A 20379-nucleotide genomic window follows, 5' to 3' on the forward strand; every position below is an offset into this window, starting at 1 on the left:
GCAGGGAGGAGGTGGCCAGAGGCCCGGTGACCCTCCTTCTCTCCCCGCAGGTGCCGCCGCAGGCTCTGCTGTTGGCAGTAAGTACGCTCTGAGCCCGCTGCCCTGGGGACGGCCCCTGGGGCCCGAGCCTCTTTGCGACTCCTGGCAAGAACGGGAGAGAAAAGAAGGGGCTTCCCTGGCCCGTGGCCACCCGCCTCTCCCCACTTCTAACTGCCCCCCCCCCCGCCCCGTTCACTTCTCACCTCCGCCTGCTCTCTCCCGTCCCCTGTGCTGTGGCCTGCAGCCAGCGCATCTCCCATTTCTTCCCTCGAGCTTCCTGGTTAGTGCTGCTTTGGAAAGGGTCCCCGCAGCCCCTGGGTGAACCACCCCCTCCCATGTCTCCCTCTCCTGCCGGGCAAGAGTCGGGGTGGGGGTGGGGGTCCCTTATTCTTGGCCAGTGACAGAAGTCCCCCGAGCCCCGTGAGGCTGGGACAGGTAAGCTGGGATCCAGCTCAGGCCCGAGGGGAGGGGGGGGAAGGGAGGGGGGGGCGTGAGTGTCGTCCTCACGTCCATCATCAGGCCACCGGCTCTCAAGCCCTCACAGCACCAGGCACCAGCTACGCAGGGTCCTTCCAGGACCTCATTGAATCCTGGCACCCTCCCCCCAGGTGGGTAGCGCCGTCTGCTTTTAGAGTTAGCAGGAGAGGACTGGCCGGTGTCGAGTCAGCCACTGGCACACCTCCCGTTTCAGACATGCTTGAGCGGGGCCACAGCCCACCCTGGGCCGTTCCCTGCCGCAGAGAAGGTGCCAGAGGAAGCTGGATTCTGGAGGGGATGCCGGCCGGCTCAGTGAGGCCGGAAGTTGCTGCGTTGCCCCCATCCCCGCCAACCCCTCATCCCCACCAACCCCCCACGCCCGCCAACGCCCCATCCCCGCCAACCTCCCACCCTCTCGTCCCCTTCTCATCTCTTGCCAGGCATCGGTAGGCCCCGGAAGGACCCCATCCCCAAAGCCCCTGTGGCCACCGTGGCCATGAGAGGGGCCCCCAGCACTCTTGCCCTCTCCACATCCGCTGTGCAGGGCCCCGGGGCCCCCAGCACCCCACAGCCCACAGGTGGGTGCCCAGCTACGGCCCAGCTGTCCTGGCCTTTCCCCCACCTCTGTGATGTGCACCTGCTATAGGGGCTTGGCTCTTAGACTAGAGAACACTAGACCCTAGAGCCACGAGAGTGTGGGGCTGAGGGGCCTCCAGGCCGTCTGGGCCCATCTGTTACTGGGCCCCAGCCAGGGGATCTGGGGCTCACTTTAGCCTGGACCCTTCTACCTCCTGCCCCCAAAAGCACAGCTCAGGAGGATCCCTGAGACCAGCATGGCCGAGAGAACGGGGTGACCGAGGAACCGGGGGAGGGGCCTAGTGACATTCAGGCCACACGAAGTGCGCCCAAAGCCTGTCTCCCAGGGGGGCTCCTGCCTCAGTGCTCTGCCCCAAGCGCCGCCACCCCGCACCCTGTTGTGCCCCCGGCGCCTCGGCAGCCGACCCCTGGGAGTGGACAGCATAGACTGAGCCAAGAGGACAAGCGTCTCTGATCAGCGAGGCAGAAGGGCACCTCTGGGCCCGGGTTTTTGGAGTAGGGACTGCTGGGCTTTTCTGGGCTGCGTGGGGAGGGGCGGGGGGCAGGGCTAGGCCAGGGCGAGCATCCCACACCGCGTCAACCAGAGCAGCCACTCTTAGGGGTCCGCCGCGACAGACAGGCTCGGAGACACCCGCTCTCTGGTTCGAATTCCCCTCCGAAGTTGGGATTGCTGTGTATTCGAGGCTTGGGGTGCTGGAAATGTCCTGTCCCCGCCCACTGCAAATGCCAGAAGTCCGAAACGATTCATCCTTCCCGGAGGGTGCCAGGAGGACGCGGCCGAGGGAAGTCTCCCTGGTCCCGGCTGGGAAGGGGAGCTCGGCAGTGAGCCCCAGCAGAGAGGAGACGGCAGGGGCGCCTCGCTCCTTGGACGGTGCCGTGACCCTTCCTTCCTCTGCACACGGACCTGCGGAGGAAAAGTCCCCCTTGTTCTTGGGCCATCTGGCTTAGCTCCTCCGTGGGACCCAGAGGGTGACACCCCCCCACTCTTGATTTCTGCCCTTCTCCACGGGGAGGGCGGTATTCGCAGGAGGCAGTGGCTGGTCAGGAGATTCAGGAGTTACAGGGGAGCCTCCTGGCCCAGGGGTCCTCTTTGGGGTGAAGGCCGGGTCCATGCTGGGAATGCCAGGACATAAGCTGGCCGCCTGGGCCTTGTGGTTGATTTTGCAACGTCTGTGATGGGCATACGGGAGCAAAATTCGCTATAGCGGGTGCTGTGCCTGCCTGCAAACAGTGGTCTGTCTGGGTGGGGACCACACACACACACACACACACACACACACACACACGGAGTAACCTTGAACCCATTTTCTGAGTGCTTCGGATTTGGTGCACGCGGTTCAGGGCAAGCTGCATGGCTGGGAGGTAAAGAGAGGCTCAGATCAGGGCGGCGAGCCAGGCGAGGTGGGTGCGAATCACGAGGGTCCCCGGGACCCAGGTGGTGAGAAGGCGCACTCCTCAAACATTCAGTGGGTCGTGGTCAGCTTGCGTGGTGACCCCAGTGAGGGCGGCAGGGCGCTTTGGGGCAGGAGGTGGCTCTAGCGTAACAGTCAGTGACCCCAGCAGCCCGTGTCTCAGAGGTCATCGCTCCTCCTAGCAGCTGAAGCCTGTGCCCTCCCTGGGCCCCATGTACGTGGACCCCCACTAATAATGACGGTCCCTCCAGTTGGCAGAGTGTGGACTTCTCCTGAGCCCACAGTTCCGAGGGGATAGGACCGTTAGTTCCTGGTCCCACAGGTCAGGATGTTAAGGCTTGGGAAGAAGCAGGTGGAGTTCATGGCACGTAAACTATACTTCAATAAAGCTGTTTGAGAAGAAAGAAAGAGGCAGCCGCTCAAGGTAATAAATAGGATTACAGAGACGCGCAGGGAGGATTCGAACTCGGGGCTCACCGACTCCAGAGGAGAGATAGCTGCCTCCACAGCCACCCAGCACCACCCCAAACCCCCCCAGCTGGAGCCACTCCCTGATTCCCAAGGAACAGAAGGGACCTCCATCTGGCCTCGGCACACGACACAGGCCGCGGTGAGACTGTTCTTCCCGCGCACCCGAGCGTGTCCCGGAGAGCCCAGCCAGGGGTCTTTCTTGCCCCCGGCTCCCAGCCCCCAGAAAGGTCCTGAGTCTCCCCACGTGCCTCCCGACAGGTGCTTCAGACTCTTTGACCGGAGTCTAGCTGGGCCCGTGACCCTCTGGCCCAGAAGTTTCTCCGTCTTGCCCATGTCTAGCTGTCTGGAGGGCAGAGGCTGTGGGGCAGGAAGAGCTGCTCAGGACCACTAATCCTCGCCCGCAGAGGGTGGTGGGAGAAAGGCTCTAAAGCAAAAAGGCTCCGGGGCTGCTTTTGTTTGGGCTCTAATTAAGCCCTTGCCAATTTGGGTCCTGCAGCCTTCTCTCCTCACTGAGCCCCGTATTAATGTCAATTCGATGCCCAAAGGCTCCCAGCGCCCAGCTGGAAAGTCTCCTGCACTTTTTAGCTGGTAGGTTTTCTGTCTCTCCCCACCAGCCGGCATCGTGCGTAATCCCTTTAAGAAGTGGAGAGAATCCGATTTCTCCCCTGTCCCTCTGGGTTTGTCTTTTGAAATTCAGTGCAGAGCCATGCCTTGCCTTCGCCAGCCCTGCCCGCTTCCCCCGCTTTGTGGCCGCTTAGTCTTGGGGACAGGCACGGCGACCCTGGGGGTTGACTCGCATCGCGGTCCCTGGCGAAAATGGGCCCACGCTGTGGGCTGGGGAGGGCGGGTCAGATGGTGGAGGGGCTCCGGTCCCCGCGTTGGTGTTGGACAGGCAGCCTTCAAAGACCGTTCTGGACGCGTTTGATGACCCCTGCTCCCCTTTACAGCCATCAGCCAGGGACTTTGGCACAGAAAGGTCTGCGCCCAAATACGGGACTGGATCCCGCTGTACCCTCAGTAGGTTCGGGGACAACACAGGGAGGGCAGAAGGGTCGTATAATCAGGTGTCCCGCCGAAGAAAGGACGGCCCAAAGTGTGCAGGTTCTCGGGCTCAGCCCCGCCCCCCTCTTCTCTGGCTTCAGGTCACAGGCTGTAGTAGGTGTAGACGCTGCCTCTCCCGTAGACCTGGACCCAGTTCCGCTTGGCCAGTGTAGACCATGCTGCTTCTGCTAAGGGTCCTATGGGTGTGTGATGACTCCGGGTGCCCCCCAAGTCCCCCAGCCCCACCCTGTCGCATAACTGGGCTTCTCCTTTTCTTCCCCCCCAAGAGTGGATCAGGCCATCTACAGCTGCCCCCCTCGGGGAGAGCTCCCCCGGGCCCCAGATGCCCTCCAGTGCAGAAGGTATGGGGGCGGGAAAGTTCCTTAGACCGCAGGCCCCTCCCTATGTAGCGGAGTTAGCAGGTGTAGGTGCCGGGAGGTGGGGGGGGGCGGGGGCGGCCCTCGGGAGCTGAGGGGAGGGGCCTCGGAGAACCATCTGCTCACACCCCGGGGCTCACCTTCTTAGAGGGATCCAGTGTGACGACACCAGACGCAGCCCCTGTTAATCCTACACTCCCCCCCATGGGCTTCGGGGCTAAGTGGGGACTCTGCGCTGACCGCGGGAATCCTGCCCTGCCACTGTCAGCTACAGGACCCCCCAGGGCAGGGAGGGGAGTTCGGAGAGGGTCAGGCCCTCCTGCAGGAATGGGGTGGCAGACTCAGACCCAGGGGTTGACTACCGGTGGATGAAGGAAGAGAGCGCATCCCAGGTGGCGGCGGGACCAGCCGGGGCAAAGGCTTGGCGGGGGGGATCCCGCCAACGGGGCAGGGGGCGCCGTCGATGGTGTCGATACCAAGCCCAGAGCCTCAGTGTCCCACAGCAGGGGGAGGAGACACGCACAGGCTCGTTTGTAGCCTCAATGGACGTTCACTTGAAGCACACGGGGGCCCTGCCCGACCCTCCAAGTCGGGAGGCCGTTCCCAGCCCAGCTCACCTGCTCCCTGGACGGTAGGTCCGAAAGCCTGTCTGGACAGCAACCCGGGCCCCTCCAGGAGCCGTGAGCGGGGCTCTGAGCGCCCTCTGCTGGCAGGCAGTTCTGGAGCTAGAGCCGCAACCAGGGAGGGTGTGCGGTTCCCAGCAGCTGGAGGCCCCTGACTGCCTCCCTGGTGATGGGGCCTCTGGAGCCCTCGCTACCCTGCCCGGGGACGGGACCGACGAGGGCACCGCAGACTCCCGGAGGGAAGCGGAGCCCGACTTTGCTGCCGGGATAGTGTCGTGCTCACTCACAAAGCTGGGGCCGGGCCCCAGGGAGTTGTGATGCGGAAGGCAGGTGCTGTCTGGGTTCATGGCTCGATACACCTGCAGGCAGGGGGGTCCGTGGATAGGAAAGGACTCGCTGTGGCTGGAGCGGGGGGTGGGGATTGCTTCAGAAAGGGAGATGCCAGAGCCTCGTATGTCAGGTGCACACTCTGGGTTTGATGCCCACGGGAGTTTGGAGAGGAGAGGAGAGAGCTAAGCGATATTCGCCATCAGTCAGAAAATCATTCAGCGTCAGCAAAGCACTTAGCATGCTGTCGGGGGATGCTGGGGCTAGAGAAGTAATTTGGGAGAATTAATCCAGCCGAGTGTGTAAGTGGTCTCCGAAGGGGCACCGGAGGCCAGAGGGCTGCTTCTGCGCGGCTCCCAGATGTGCTGTGCCCCCTCACATCTGAGCAGGTGAACGTGCCCAGGGCCCCGTGGGACCCTCCGTTGCGCTTTCCCTGGGCTCGGACAGCCTGCCCTCGGCAGCTGGACCGTGGCGACGAAAGAGCGTATTTCTCGTCTCTCCAAGTTGTGGGCACCTTTGCTGCTGCCCCCGCCCCTGCCCCGGCCTCCAGACCTTTCCAGCTCAAGCCCAAATCTGCTGAAGTGGTGCCCATTGAAGAATTCCAAGGTAAGAGGACGGCCCCGGGCTGGATTCAGCCACCTCTCCCCCCACCTGCACTGGAAAACGGCGATACAAGACGGAGGACCCATGCCTGGCTCCGAAACCCCTCCCGGAGTAGCTGGGTCAAGGTGAAACCGAGCCTCTCTTCCCTCAGTCCTCCCTCCCCAAGGGAGCTGGGAGCAGGTATGAGTCAGAAGCACAGTGGGCAGGCACGGGGCAGGCACCGGAGCTTCCAGAAATAGCCTGTCCTGGCTCCCCTGGGAGGTGTAGCCCAGGGGCCCGTCTTGGTCGAAGCAAGAGCTGGAACACAGGGGTCATCGGTGCCACTCCTTGAGACACTTGGGAGATGGCTCACCTTCTCATTGCTCCCGGGGGGACAGGCGGAGGGGGCAGGCCCAGGAGGCCAAAGGTGTGGCAGGCCCACCGCCTCCTCCTGGGCACAGCTCCGAGGCTCGCTTCTCCAAGGTCTCCCATGCCCTTGACCACCAAGACCTCGTCAGTTCCTTCCTCTCCCATCACGAAAGGGAGGTTCGGTCCTCCAGAGATGCACAGATGGTGTTTCAGGAGGGCGGCCAGCGTCTTGCCCGTTCAAGGGCAGTCACACTGGCTTTCCTGTTCGAGGGGGTGCTGAGCCCCTTAGGAGGGACACCAAGGGATAGCTGCCTTCTTGGGACGGGGAGCCAATTCCCATGCCTTCAGGATGCCTTGCCCGGCAGTCTTGGGACTCGCCCAGTCCCTGGAGCAGAGGGAGGGCTGGGAGAAACGGCAGGATGTCACAGAGGTGGCTGTCCTCGGTGTGGGTGGGACCGTGTTCCTGCAGTAAGAGTCCAAAGCCAGGCCAAGGCTATCAGGAGGGCAGAAAGAGACGCCCAGGGCACAAACCCTAAGACGGTACCCATTCTCAGGGGGCTGTGCGAGAGGAGGCCCTCTGGTGCCAATCACGTTTGCAGAACAGCTCAGGCTAATAATAAAAGGTCCGGCAGGTGGGCGTTTTCCGTCCAGTGGTCTTCCAAAGCAGCATGTGGAGGAAGCTCCTGGCCCATTCCATCTCGCCCCGGAACCCATGCACGCATCTTCCCTTTGCCGAGCCCCCCAGGGGGTGCCGCGCTACAGGCACTGTCCTTCCTGCGCTCACGCTGGCTGCGCGACCCACCCTCCCTGCATGAATCATTCCCAGTCGGACACGGGCATCCTTCCGAGCCGCTGGCCCTCCCTGAATCCCTGCCCCCCCGGGGCCAGGTGGGAACCCGTGGGCTGGGCGAACACACCGGTCCTCCTGTCTCCTCCCGCGTGACAGGGAAGCGTTGGCGGCCCGCGGCACCTTCCTGCTCCCTGCATGCCCCGGGCTGGTCTGTCCTTGCCCCGTGCCTCAGTTTCCCCCAATACACGGTGCAGGGGGTGGCAGGAAGGCCCGGTGTCCCTTGGCCCACTGACCCGTGGTGTTTCTCACGCTCGGCCGGCCCAGACTGTGAGTGTTACGGCCACTCCAACCGCTGCAGCTACATCGACTTCCTGAACGTGGTGACGTGTGTCAGCTGCAAACACAACACGCGAGGCCAGCACTGCCAGCACTGCCGTCTGGGCTATTATCGCAACGGCTCCGCCGAGCTGGACGACGAGAACGTGTGCATCGGTGAGCCGCTCGGGCCCGGCCGCGGGGTGCGGCGTGGGCGCTGCTGGTGGGGTGGGGCCGGGCGGGGTCCCGAGAGCCCTGTGTCCGAATCCCCTGGGAAGGGGGGCGGGGCCCATGCCAGCTGGGCGTCTCCAAAGACAGAAGCCTCCGGAATCCGCTCTATGAGGAACCTCCCACAGGCACTGGAATTGCAGAACCACTGGTTACAAAGACTGGTTCGAGAGCTTGCTATGGGCCTCAGTTTCCCTGCTTGTAAAACGGAGAAGTGGATTAGATCAAAGGCTTTTTTTTAATTATTATTATTAAGTGTATTTATTTGGAGAGAGAGAGAGAGTCCCAAGCAGGCTCTGCACCATCAGGGCGCAGCCCGACGCAGGGCTCGAACTCACAAACCTGTGAGATCGTGGCCTGAGCCCGAAATCAAGAGTCAGATGCTTAACCCACTGAGCCACCCAGGAGCCTCCAGATCAAAGGTTTTCAACCCATTTTTCGTGGCTGAAGCTTTTCTTCCAACGAAGTCCTTCTGGTGCTTTTATTTTTTTTGTAATTTTTTAAATGTTTTTATTTATTTTTGAGACAGAGAGAGACAGAGCATGAGCAGGAGAGGGGGAGACACAGAATCTGTGTCTCCAGGCTCTGAGGCTGTCAGCACAGAGTCTGACGCGGGGCTCGGACTCACAGGCCGTGAGATCATGACCTGAGCTGGAGTCGGACGCTTAACCGACTGAGCCACCCAGGCGCCCCCCAGTGCTTCATAAGCAGAGGCCAAGCTTTTAAGACCCAGGGGGCACTCCTTCTGCTCTCTTCACGCTCTGCTCCAGGACTGGTTTGGGGGTAGAGAAGCAATCTGTGGGGGCCCTGGGCCCGGGCACAGGCAGGCCATCCCAAAAGGCCAGACCCAAGGCCCCAGCCAGCGCCCAGCAGCCTGGAAGGGCTGCCCACCACCCCTGCCTCTGTCTCCACTGGAGGCCGGTGCTCGGTCCTCGGGTGCCCAGCCCCCTTGGCATCCCGCTGCCCAGCCTCCGCCCACCAGGTCAGCTCTGGCTTCACAGAGGAGGGGCTGCCCGCGGGGCTGGAGCGGTCAGTCTGAATTATGGCATTGGCCTTCAGATAATTCCATCAACTCTAAAGTGACCCAAATGGAATCGTGCTGCCGATGGCACACTGGCCAGCTGTAGGGACAGGGTGGGGCTTCCCGATCCTAGTCGAGGCATTCCCTGCCTCCCGGATACATTCCTCTCTCCTTGCCTCTCTCTGCCTCCTCTGCTTCAAGGATTCCCAGAGTGGGGACCTTTGCCCCCTCCCACAGAGCAGAGGCCCGCCAAGAAACCAACAGGGAAGGGGCCGGGGGAGGCTGGAGGCCTCTGGGGCTGCTCCTCCTCCCACCCTGTGTGCTCCCTGCTCCCCCAGTAGCCCCTCGACCCGGATGCCCTGCCCTGATGAGGCTCCTCCCCCCTGTCATGGATCTTAAAGCCCTTTGGATCTGGGAAGGTTCAGCGCTCCCTCCAGTTTCACAGACTGAGGCTGAGGCCCAGAGAGGGGTTGGGGCTGCCCCCGGGGCCAGGGGGAGGGAGTGGCTAATGGATGCTACAGGCTTCCCTCGAGATCTGGCCCGTCGGGCGGCCGTGGGCGCACGTGGACACGGTGTGGGGTGCATCACCGGGGAAGGGCAGGGGGGCAGGCTGGAGGGATGCGGGGCCGGGCGGGGTGGGGGTCGGTGCGGAGGACGCCCACAGCTCGCCCTGACCGCACGCCGTGCCCGTGTCCGTCCAGAGTGTAACTGCAACCAGATCGGCTCCGTGCACGACCGGTGCAACGAGACCGGCTTCTGCGAGTGCCGCGAGGGCGCAGCGGGACCCAAGTGCGACGACTGCCTCCCGACGCACTACTGGCGCCAGGGCTGCTACCGTGAGTGCGCGCCCGGCGGGCGGGGCTTGCGGCCGAGGGGCGGGGCCACGGGCGCCGGGGCGGGGCTGGGGCTGGGGGCGGGGCGGAGGGCGAGGCCTGAGGCGACCCGGGAATGGAGCCGGTGCCAGGTGGGAACCGGGAGGCGGCGGATCTGGGGGCCGGTTGAGCGGGGAGTCGGAGGCAGAGGCGGAGTTGGCGGTCGGTGGGATTTGGCTGACGAGGACGGGTTTGCGGAGCGGGAGGGTGGGGAGCTGTCCGAGCAAGCGGTGGCCTGGCGAGACCGAAAGGACAGTGGGCGCTAGCCTGGGAAGGATGATGGAAGGGCGCTCCTGGCACAGGGAGAGGCAGGTGCAAAGCTCTGGAGGAGAGAGAGCAGGTGCGTCGCAAGGCCAGTAGGCGGGGAGAGCCGAGGGCAGTGGCGGGAAGGAGACGGGGGCCAGCTCTCGCCTGGCCACCGTCACCATCCACGCTGGGGCGTTTCTCACCAAGGGCGCCCTGGGCCTCCAACACCCCCCACGCCCCCGGCCCGTCTCAGTCGCAGAAGCTCCACCGAGGGGGGCGGGGGTGGACTGGGCCACCGCCCGCGTTAACCGCCCCTCCGCCCTGCAGCCAACGTGTGTGACGATGACCAGCTGCTCTGCCAGAACGGCGGCACCTGCCTGCAGAACCAGCGCTGCGCCTGCCCGCGCGGCTACACCGGCGTGCGCTGCGAGCAGCCCCGCTGCGACCCCGCCGCGGAGGACGGCGGCCTGGACTGCGACCGCGCGCCCGGGACCGCCCCGCGCCCCGCCACCCTGCTCGGCTGCCTGCTGCTGCTGGGGCTGGCCGCCCGCCTGGGCTGCTGAGCCCGGCCCGGAGGGGACCCTGCGCCCGGGGGGCGGCCCTGGGGGCTCGAGGGCCCGGGGGCCGGCGCCCGAGGCCGGGCGGCGAGAAGGGTGCGGCCCGAGCTGCTCCCAGGTGCTACACAGCAGAGCCCTCCCGCCTCCTCCCGCCGCGGTCAGTGGCACCTGCCCCCGCCCCGGCACTGCCCTCCGCCGCCGCAGGGGGCGCTGTGGGGGCTCTGGCCCCAGCCGCCTGCGATTTGGGTCTTAGGTTTTCTTTTGTATCACCCGCCGCCCCCCACCCCTTTTTTTTTTTTTTTTTTTTTTTTTTTTTTTTGGCTGGTGGTGAGACAGCGGGTGGGGAGAAATTCTCACCTCAACACCTCCAGGTCTGCCTCCCAACACACACACACACACACACACACACACACACACACATATGCGACTGTTGCAGACACCCCCTGCGCCTGTCCCTGGCTTACCATAGGCCAGCGGACCCCGAACTCCTGTTGCCTACAACTCTTCTTTCTTTGTTTTCCTTTGCAACCCACCAGACTCCGTGAGGCCTGGTGACCAAGGAACTCACCGTCTGGGGGAGGGAGTTAGGAAGGAGGGTTGGGAAGGCTGGAAACTTGGTTTTGTAGAGAACTATTTTTGTTTGTATTCACCGGCCCCTCTAAGGAGGACACGAGCCGGAACAGGTGGTTGATGGTGTATAACCCGCCAGAGTAAAGAGTCTGCTCACTGCTGCCTCCGGGAGCTGTTTTCTTTCTGTGTTCGTGTCCGCTCAGCAGGGTTCGGAGTTTAAAGAGGAGCCCAAAATAGCCGTGGAGAAACTCTTCCCCCCGCTTCCGGGCCCTTCCGTGAACGACAACGGTCAGCCCTGCTCCCTGCGGGTGTGGATAGCGGAGCCCTCTCGCCCACTGGCCAGGAGCGACCCACGTGTTAGGGCCCCCCCCCCAGATGGTTGTCTTCCTCCTTTCCCTTAAAAAAAGAAAAAGTCCAAAGTTTATTGGCACTTTTCCCCAGCTGTCCTTGAATTCAAAAGCACGTGGTGGACATTGATGTCCTGAGAAGTCAAAGTGAAGTGATGTGGTACATTCTACGAGCTTGACTCCCATGCTCCGATTTATGTATCAGGATGGGTCTGTCTCTCAGACCCGTGTCTCAGGCCCAGTGTCAGCCTCCTTCCAGTGCCCCGAGCTGGAATCCGTAGACGAAATCCACAGCGGACCCCCCTCTGCTTCCCCTTTCCCTCCCAAGGATCACACATGGGGTGGCCAAGGGGACCCAGCGGCAGCCTGGGAGTTGTGACAGGACACTCTGAAGAATGGGACCCATCAACTGAGGCCCTTTGCCATGGGAGGGTCCCCTGGGTCTGTCCTGCCCTTGGGTGGTTGTACTTCCCACTGCTTGCTCTCAAGAAGGTCCGGCTCCCTTCCAGAAGATTCCCAACCTCATGGATCGGTTCTGGTTCCCAGTTGCTTCTACGGCCTGCACCTGCAGCCACTCCTTTCCAGGCTGGGAAGTTTAGACCCGCCTCCCCCGCTCTCGCCCCCAAAGCAAGGCTAAAACCCAGTTCAAGAAAACTTGGCCTCGAGGGCAACCAGACTGTAATGCAGCACAGGAAGGGGGAGATACAACTGGTTATGAAATAGGATTCAAGGCCAAAGGCCTACTCTGCTGGTGTCTCTCAGCTCCCATCCCCAACACCAGGTTGCAGGGGCAACTCCCAAAGGAAGTGCCTTCTGTAGGCCCCCCGTGGTTTCACCTTCTTCCTTACTGACAGAACTTCTCCCAGTGAAAATAAGACACCTCTGGGGCTCCGTGTGTATAGGAATGGGCACGTGGCACAGTTCTGGCCAATGAAATGGAAGCAGGAGCAATGGGTGGGGCTTCTAGAAAGTTCCTTAAAGGCCCCTCCCCTTCCCCCCCCCCCCCCCACTCCCCACCCAGCTTTAGTTGGCCCAGTTTAGGGCTCTGGCCCTGCTCTCTTACCCCTCCCCCTGGTGCTCAGTCAGCAGAAGTGAGGGAGGGGGCCATCTGGCCCCACACACACTCTCCATTGTGTTGCCCTGGGTATGTCCCTGGAAAGCTCCTGAGTGAGGGGTCCAGAAGGAAAGGGGCCTCTGTGGGCAGCTCTCTGTCCTCTCCGACCTCTCTCAGCTGGACCGGCGCTGTGTCAGCTTCCCTGGGACTGGTCTGAGCGAGGGCCGGAAGGTGAAGTTCATCGTAAATCAGAGCGGCAGCCCGGGTCCCTGCGGAGGCCACTCGGGCCCTGACCTCAGCAGGAGGGTGCAGGGAAAGTTGCCAGCGGCCATTCGGAAAACTCTGACGTTTTCCAGGCAGCTGGGAGGAAGGAGGAAACAAGGTTAGCGGGGCCCAAAGTCATAGCCCAGCTTCTCTGAAACAGTGCGCCCCGTCCACCAGCTCAGGTTCGACACCTGCTTCTGAGAGGTCAAGAGGCCAAGGTCCCCGTGCCCCGGCTTGGATGTGAGCCGCCATCTGCGGGCGCCGTGCACGCTTTGTGGCACTAAATGCTCATCTTCACCCAGGACAGGCTTCTCCACCTCAGTGCCTTTGACCTCAGGGCTGGATGCTTCTGGGAGGAGGGTGGCGGGAGGTGGTCCTCTGCACCCTATGATGTTTAGCGGCATCCTAGCACCCCCTTCTCTGGTGTGATAACTCACGGTGGATGTAGGCATTGCAGATCGGGGGCAAAATTGCCCCAGGGCGAGGGGACCACTGTCCTCTGCAGAAGGGACTGTCATACCCATTTCTGGGAAGGGGAAGTGGAGGTCCACCAAGGGAGGCTAGGAGAGAAGTAACTGTCCTGAAAGCACACTAGCTAAGCCCAGGGGCAGGAGTTGAGTCCAGTCAGCCTGACTTCAGAGCCCAGTGTCTAACCCAGGGCCACGGCAGCCTTGGAAACCCCAGGCAGGGGGCATCTGCCCGGGGTGGGGGGGGGGGGGAGGCCCAGGGTGGGGCCTGCAGTCACTTCTGTTCCTGCCTGCCTCTCCCTCCTCCCTGCGCCCCTGCAGTGAGCTCTAAGGCGGGCAGAGCAAGGCGCCCTGGGGAGCCTGGCTTCATCCGAATAGTTCTGCTGTCTGGGAAATGCCTCCCGCCCGCCCCTCGGCAGCCAGCCTCGCCTTGCCCCCTGCCCCCACCTGCCCCCTCTAAATAAACAGGACTGCCGTGTTAGCGGTTTCTGCCTCCCCTGCCGTGCGTCACAGTTATGAGACATTTATGGGCGCCTCGGGATCAGCCCTCAGCATCTCCCGGCAGACCGGGGTGGGCAGGGCTCGGAGGGGGCTCACCCCCTGCCTGCACCCCTGGCCTGGGCCCTGCACTCCCGGCTAGGCCAGCCTCCCCCAGTCCCAGAAGGACCCCGGCACATCTCAGGCCAGAAGAGTTCAGGGCAAAGGCCCAGGGAGGGGAAGCTTGTTTATTTTTCCCTTTTAAAACACAAATCAGACCGCAGGCAAGTTAGAAAATACAGAAGAGCGAAATAAGAATAATTTTAAAATTAAAACCACCCACAATCCTCCATTCGGAGCTAATAACAGTTAATATTTTCTGATGTACAACCCTAGTACTTTTCCATAAAGCAAACCCACACAGTTTTTGCCAGCATTTGTTAAACCCAGTCACAAGCACCGTGGTCAGGCTTGACCGTCCTTATTTCAAGGATCCTGGCAACGCAGCCGAGAAGTGGGCCTTATTAACAAAGCCATTTCACAGCCGGGAACACTGAGGCTCCAAAGGCGTCCTGGTCAGAGAGCTTAGGCACAGCCCAAAACCCAACTCCGGGTGACCTGAGCAGAAAAGATTATTCGAAGGCACGTGTCAGGGGAGCTAGATGTACGAAGGCAAGGCAGTGTCCCGCCCTCGGTGGCCAGAGGCCCTCGCTGCTGTCCCTGAGGGCCCAGATGCTGCCAGGGGCACTGCCCTTGTCCCAGGTCTGCCTCCTGCTGGGTCCTCACCAGGCGGGCCCTGCCTTGTGTCCGGCATCCCCCCCCCCCCCCCCCCCCACCCAGGGAGATGGTCTCTCTTCCCCAGCCAGAGGAAAGGCACAAAGAAACAATGGCTATCCAGCACAGAGAGGGTGGGCGAGCTGCCCGGAGTCACACAGCCAGGAAGAGGCAGAGTCCAGGGTGCCAGTACAGTCTCTCCAGTGCAGAACCAAGCTTCTGCCGCTGAACTGCTGGCTGCTGCCTTTTGCCTCTGTTTTACTTCTTAGAATAATAAAGGCCTCAGCTTGTACACACCCTCCTTTACAACCTGCTTTATAAAAATTGAGCAACGTGTCCTGAATACCGAAGGGGGGGTCTTCTGCAGTTGAAAAAGAGACGCAAAACCCCGTTCTTTCTTGCTTGCTTCCTCCTGGAGCCCTCTTCCCGGGGCGCAGAAGCAGTGCTCCAGGGCAACGAGACCCCAGCTCCTCACAGGGAGTCCCCACTGCCTGGCCCAAGTGCTCCTCCTACACGACGGGCCGACCAGGCCCCCAGGGTCCCTGTGACTGTGTTCCTGGTGGAACTCAGCTCTCCCCCCACCCTCGGCGTGTACTTGAGTCCCCTAAATTACGGGCTAACGACAACGAAGGCAGCTGGCCAGCACCACCTTAACCAAGTGACCAAACTCAGCATCACCAACAATGGGGCGAATGAATACTTTGTGCCTCCTGATCCCGTGCTGCGGGAGGGATACGCCAAAGCCTACCTGAGCCTGGGTGGCTCAGTCGGGGAAGTGTCCGACTCTCGATTTGGCTCAGGTCATGATCTCCCTGTTCCTGAGATCGAGCCCCGCGTCAGGCTCTGCGCTATGGCTCAGAGCCTGCTTAGGATTCTCTCTCTCCCTCTCTACCCTCTCCCTGCTCTCTCTCTCTCTCTCTCAAATAAATAGTGTAATATTTTACATACGGGAAGCTGAAGAGACAGGACAACCAAATGTAAGGTGTGATCCTACATTGGTCCCAGAGTTAAAATCTGTTTAAAAACGACAGGAATTTGGGGATGATTGCAGAAATTTGACCACAGATTAGATAATCATAGCAAATGTAGATGACAGGATTGTTGTTCTGTTTTGAAAAGTCCTTATTCCTTGGAAATAAGTACTCCAGTATTTAGGAGTGGGGTATCATAGTATTGAAATTGTTCAGTGAAAACCAAAACTTAGATAGATGCATAGAAAAAGTGTAACATGGTAAGATGCTGAGAACTGGTGAATCCAGGCAGAAGGCATTGAGGTATTCATCGCCCTATTTTAACGTTTCTTTACATTTAAAATTTTCAAAACAAAATGCTGGACAAAAATAAAAATTTGAAAATATTAATAGCGCTAACATAATGTGGTTGTATTTATGAGAAGTGGATAATACAATTATATCCCTTCCTCATGCCGTGCATAAAAATAAATTCAAGAGTGGGGCACCTGGGTGGCTTAGTTGAGCATCCAACTTCAGCTTAGGCCATGATCTCATGATCACGGGGTTCGAGCCCCGCGTCGGGCTCTGTGCTGACAGCTCGGAGCCTGGAGCCTGCTTTGGATTCTGTGTCTCCCTCTCTCTCTGCTCCTCCCCCGCTCATGCTCTGTCTCACTCCCTCAAAAATAAACATTAAAAAATTAAAACAAAAAAATTCAGGAGGTTAAAAAGGCAAAAGGAATGCGTTGAAACCTTGGGAGACTGATACATTCAACTACATTAAACTAAAAATCTTATATACCACAAAAGATACCAGGGAAACAGCACAAGCCATACCTGAGACAGGATACGGGAAATGCATGTAACAGATAAAAAAAAAATAACATGGACAATATATTAAGAATTTCTTAAAAATTTATTTTTGAGAGAGAGAGACAGACCATGAGCAGGGGGAGGGGCAGAGCGGGAGACACAGAATCTGAAGCAGGCTCCAGGCCGTGAGCCCCATGCGGGGTTCAAACCCACCAGCCATGAGATCATGACCTGAGCCGACTTCAGACGCGGAACCGACTGAGCCACCCAGGCGCCCGGTAAGAATTCCTTTACAAAAGAAAAACATGCGGATATAAATCAGTATATGATTTCGTATAATGTGCTTTTCCCCCCCCCCGAGTCCTGGCAGTTCCACTCCTAGGTAAGCCTCCTGGAGAAAATCCAGCATGAGGAGCGGGAACATGTATACAAGAGTGATCGGGGAAGTATTGAATGGGGAGTGATGATGAAAATAAACCAAACCCCTCAACCAGAGGCCGGATGGGGGAACTGCGGTGTGGCCCAGAGCAGTTACAGCGGAGGAGAGCGTCTCTCAGCCTCGGCGCTACTGACGTTTTGGGGGGGCATCGTTCCTGTGGGGGGGACTGTCCTCGGACACTGGAACGTTACGCAGCACCCTTGGCTTGTGATAGACACCCCAGTTGTAACGACGGTACCCCCTCCACCTGAGAACCACTAAATTAGAGCTATGTGCATCACCATGGATAAATCTTAAAACATAGAGTGGCAAATTCAAATCACAGAAGGAGAGGTGCAGGAAGCATGCTATCCTTCATAAAAAGGCTAAAGCATACAAAATAAATGCGTCTCCGTTTTCCAGAGGAGGCTCAGAGAGGTGGGGCGACTTGCTAGGGTCAGAATGGAGCCGGAAGTGCTCTTCCTGGAACGTTTGGGCCATTCAAATAAGTTAGTCCCTAAGTTTATATACTTTTTTTTTTTTTTCTTCCGCGCACGCTGGCGCATCTTCTCGGATTCAATGCATCCACTGCTAGCACAGAGGGCGCTGGACGCCTTTTAATTTTGTCTCCCCCTCGGCCCCTCCCCGGGGACTTGTGGGGACTCGGCCCCCGGGTCAAACCAGCTTTGAGAGTAACCGATGTAGACGGGCGGCTTTCCGCCCTTCCCCCGGAGCCCGAGGTACAAATACAGGTGCCATTGCGCCCCGTTGCGCAGGGCCTGCATCCGAAAGGAACCCTGCCCCCTGTCTGCGAGCCCCTGTCGGCTGGCTCTGCCCTGCTCTGCTCTTTGAGCGCCGTCCCCGCCGCCCACCCGGAGCCGGAGCCGAGCAGGGGCGCAGGTCCGGGCAGGCCCCCTCCGCGGGCTGGGGGAGCAGGGAGCGGCCCGAGAGCGCCGCCCTGCCGGTGGCGACTTGCAGCGTACCTGGGCGGCTGGCGGGCACCTTGGCACTGCGGGCGCCGCGGGAGCCCCCAGCGCAGCGCCCAGGTGGGTTAGACCCTGGGCGGGGGAGGGCGGCTGGGTGCTGGGTGCCCCCTGCCGTGCAGCCGCCCCTCTGGCCTTTAGTTCCTCGAGCCCCCGCTGCGTGCCCCGCACCTCCCCACTCCCGCTCCGGGGCGGGGGGGGGGACGGGGGGGGGGGGTCTGGCATGGGAAGGCCAGGAGGCCTGGTGGCTGCTGGGGTCGGGGTGCCCGGGAGGAACAGCGGTCCGCCGAGCCCAGGGGCGAGTGAACACCTGCACAGGGCGACCCCAGCCCCAGAGCGCCCCCACGCGGGAGGAATTGCTAACACAGCATTTCCCCGCAGGCTCCAGGGCAGCGCCGTTTGTAAGAGAGAATGACCAGAAGAACTGGGGTTTCCTTTAAAACAACATTATTTGGGGGACGCCCCGGGGGTGGGGGGGACTCGGTTAAGCGTTGCACTTCGGCTCAGGTCATGACCTCACAGCGCGTGAGTTCGAGCCCCACGTCGGGCTCTGTGCTGACAGCTCGGAGCCTGGAGCCCGCTTCGGATTCTGGGTCCCCCACTCTCTCTGCCCCTCCCCCCCCCCACTCTCTTTCAAAAAGTAAACATTCAAAATTTTTTAATAAAAAGAACATTTTTATTACAAAAATAATTCACGCTCACTATACAACCAATGGAAAAATGAAAAACAAATACAGAATAAACTTCCAAATACTCCCTAGAATAGGCAGGGCACAGAGGATTTTTAGGGTGGTGAAACTGTCCTGTACGTCCATGACCTGGAGTGGCCTATGTGTGTTATCACACGTCCCCCCGAACCCATGGAATGTAGGCGAGCGAACCCCAATGTAGACCCCGGACTTCAGGTGATAATGACTTGGTGCAGATTCAGTGGCTGAGACCCACGAACACTCCGGAGAGGAGGGCTGCTGTCGGGTTGGCTGTGGATGTGTGTGGGGAGGGGGCTCTCTGGAGAATTCTCTGCACCTTCCTCTCCTCTTGATGTGAACCTAAAATTGCTCTCAGAAACAAAACCTTTTTTTTTTCCTTAAAAAAAATGTTTTTAATGTTTATTCACTTTTGAGAAGGGGGAAGAGGGGCACAGAGAGAAGGGAACAGAGGATCCGAAGCAGGCTCTGCGCGGACAGCGCGGTGCGGGGCTCGAACTCACGAACGGGGAGATCGTGACCCGAGCCGAAGTCGGATGCTCAACCGACTGAGCCCCCCGGGCGCCCCAGAAATAAAATCCATTAAAAAGGAACCAACAACTGGGGCGCCCGGGGGGGCTCAGTGGGTTGAGCATCCGACTCTTGCTTTCGGCTCAGGTCGTGATCTCACTGTTCATGAGACTGAGACCCCGGTCGGGCTCTGCGCTGACAGCACGGAGCCTGCCTGGGGTTCTCTCTCTCTGCTCTCTCTGCCCCCTCTCTGCTCGCGCGCTGTCTCAAAATAAACAAACTTTGGGGAAAAAACAACCTACCTACCTAACCCTTGTTAAACATGGTCCTTTTAGGTATTTTTTTTCCTATTAAAAAATCAATCTACTGTGTATACGCACATAGAGAACAAAAATAGAACCACCCCTTACCTACCACCATATTGTGAACCTTTTCCGTGTGGATAAAAACGATGGAAAACCATATTGGGGGGGGGGGTCTGTCACTGCCCTAGAGGGGTGCCAGGGTTCATCACTCCCCTGCTGTTGGTTGCAACGCCATGCTGGGGACTTGTAACATATGTGCACTGGGCATCCTCTTTCTATCTCATTCTTCCTGGCAGGAAAGCACTGACTTGGGGGGACTTGGGCCACATTCAGCTCACACGGGAGCTGGAAGTCTACGGGCGGGCGGGCGGGAAAGGGGGTGGACGTGCCGAGGGGGGGCCGAGGGCAGGCTGGAATCCGCAAGGTGGGCTGGAGCCCGTGTCGGTCGGCCCGCGGCTCCGGAGATGGGGGCGTCCCTCGGGAGAAGCTGGGGCCCTCGGTCGTGGAGCCAACAGCCAACCTGGCTCAGGCACTGGAGAAGCGCCACGAGGACCCGGGAAGGAGGACCCACGCCAGCCAGCCAGCAGTAAGTGACAAGAGGCGTGGGTTACGACGGCGCCCGAAGCTTCTACCCCGACCTTCAGAGCCCGTGCTTCTTTTCTGGCCTCAAGTCACACGCAGTGTCTCTCGTGGCCCATCCTAAAGAGAACGTCCAGGGAGCTCTGCCTACCCAAGGTGACAACTGAGAAACTACAGCTGCCTGGATGCTCGTGTCCCCCTCCCCTCCCTTCGTATGTTGACATCCTCCCCCCGCAAGGCGATGGTATGAGGAGGTGGGGCCTTTGGCAGGCGACTAGGTCATGACGACGGAAGCTCAAGAGTGGCCTTAGTGCCCTTATAAAAGAGTCCCCAGAGGGGGCACCTGGCTGGCTCAGTCTCCCTCTCTCTGCCCCTCCCCCATGTGCGAGCGCTCTCCCTCAAACAATAAACATTAAAAAAATAAAAAATAAAAAAATAAAAAAAAAGGAGCCCCTGGGTGGCTCCGTCGGTTGAGCGTCCTCCTTCGGCTCAGGTCACGATCTCACGGTTCGTGGGCTCGAGCCCCGCGTCGGGCTCTGTGCCGACAGCTCGGAGCCTGGAGCCTGCTTCGGATTCTGTGTCTCCCTCTCTCTCTGCTCCTCCCCCGCTCCTGCTCGCTTCCTCCCTCTCGCTCTCAAAAATAAACATCACAAAAAATAATTTTTTTTTAATTAAAAGAAAATTCTAGGGTGGAGCCGGGAGTGGCATTTTCAAGAGCTCCCCAGGTGACTCCGAGGTGCGGGCCCCAGGTTGAAATCCACACGTTAAGGATCCCGTGTGCAGCAGGGTCGCTGAGAAACAAAGGCAAGTGCGTCTG

At 60.1% G+C, this 20379-nt stretch overlaps 1 protein-coding gene across 11 annotated transcripts in view; it reads left to right on the forward strand.

Annotated features, from left to right (window-relative positions):
• Positions 1–11076, forward strand: part of NTNG2 (netrin G2) — a 67970-nt gene extending 56894 nt beyond the window's left edge. For 4 of the 11 annotated variants that reach the window (XM_078436318.2, XM_078436317.2, XM_078436319.2 and 1 more), the window contains 8 exons: positions 51–77; positions 957–1094; positions 4325–4399; positions 5869–5970; positions 6870–6938; positions 7430–7597; positions 9371–9505; positions 10115–11076. In XM_078436318.2, coding sequence (XP_078292444.2) covers positions 51–77; positions 957–1094; positions 4325–4399; positions 5869–5970; positions 6870–6938; positions 7430–7597; positions 9371–9505; positions 10115–10350 — 950 coding nt within the window. In that variant the 3' untranslated portion in view covers positions 10351–11076. The remainder of the gene's footprint in view (positions 1–50; positions 78–956; positions 1095–4324; positions 4400–5868; positions 5971–6869; positions 6939–7429; positions 7598–9370; positions 9506–10114) is intronic. The other 7 variants (XM_078436322.2, XM_078436323.2, XM_078436321.2 and 4 more) reach the window with 7 other exon arrangements.
• The last annotated feature ends 9303 nt before the right edge of the window (positions 11077–20379 follow it).

The sequence above is a fragment of the Panthera onca genome, chromosome D4 (genome assembly GCF_046562875.1).
Source record: "Panthera onca isolate mPanOnc1 chromosome D4, mPanOnc1 haplotype 2, whole genome shotgun sequence".
In the NCBI taxonomy this organism is placed as follows: Eukaryota; Metazoa; Chordata; class Mammalia; order Carnivora; family Felidae; genus Panthera; species Panthera onca.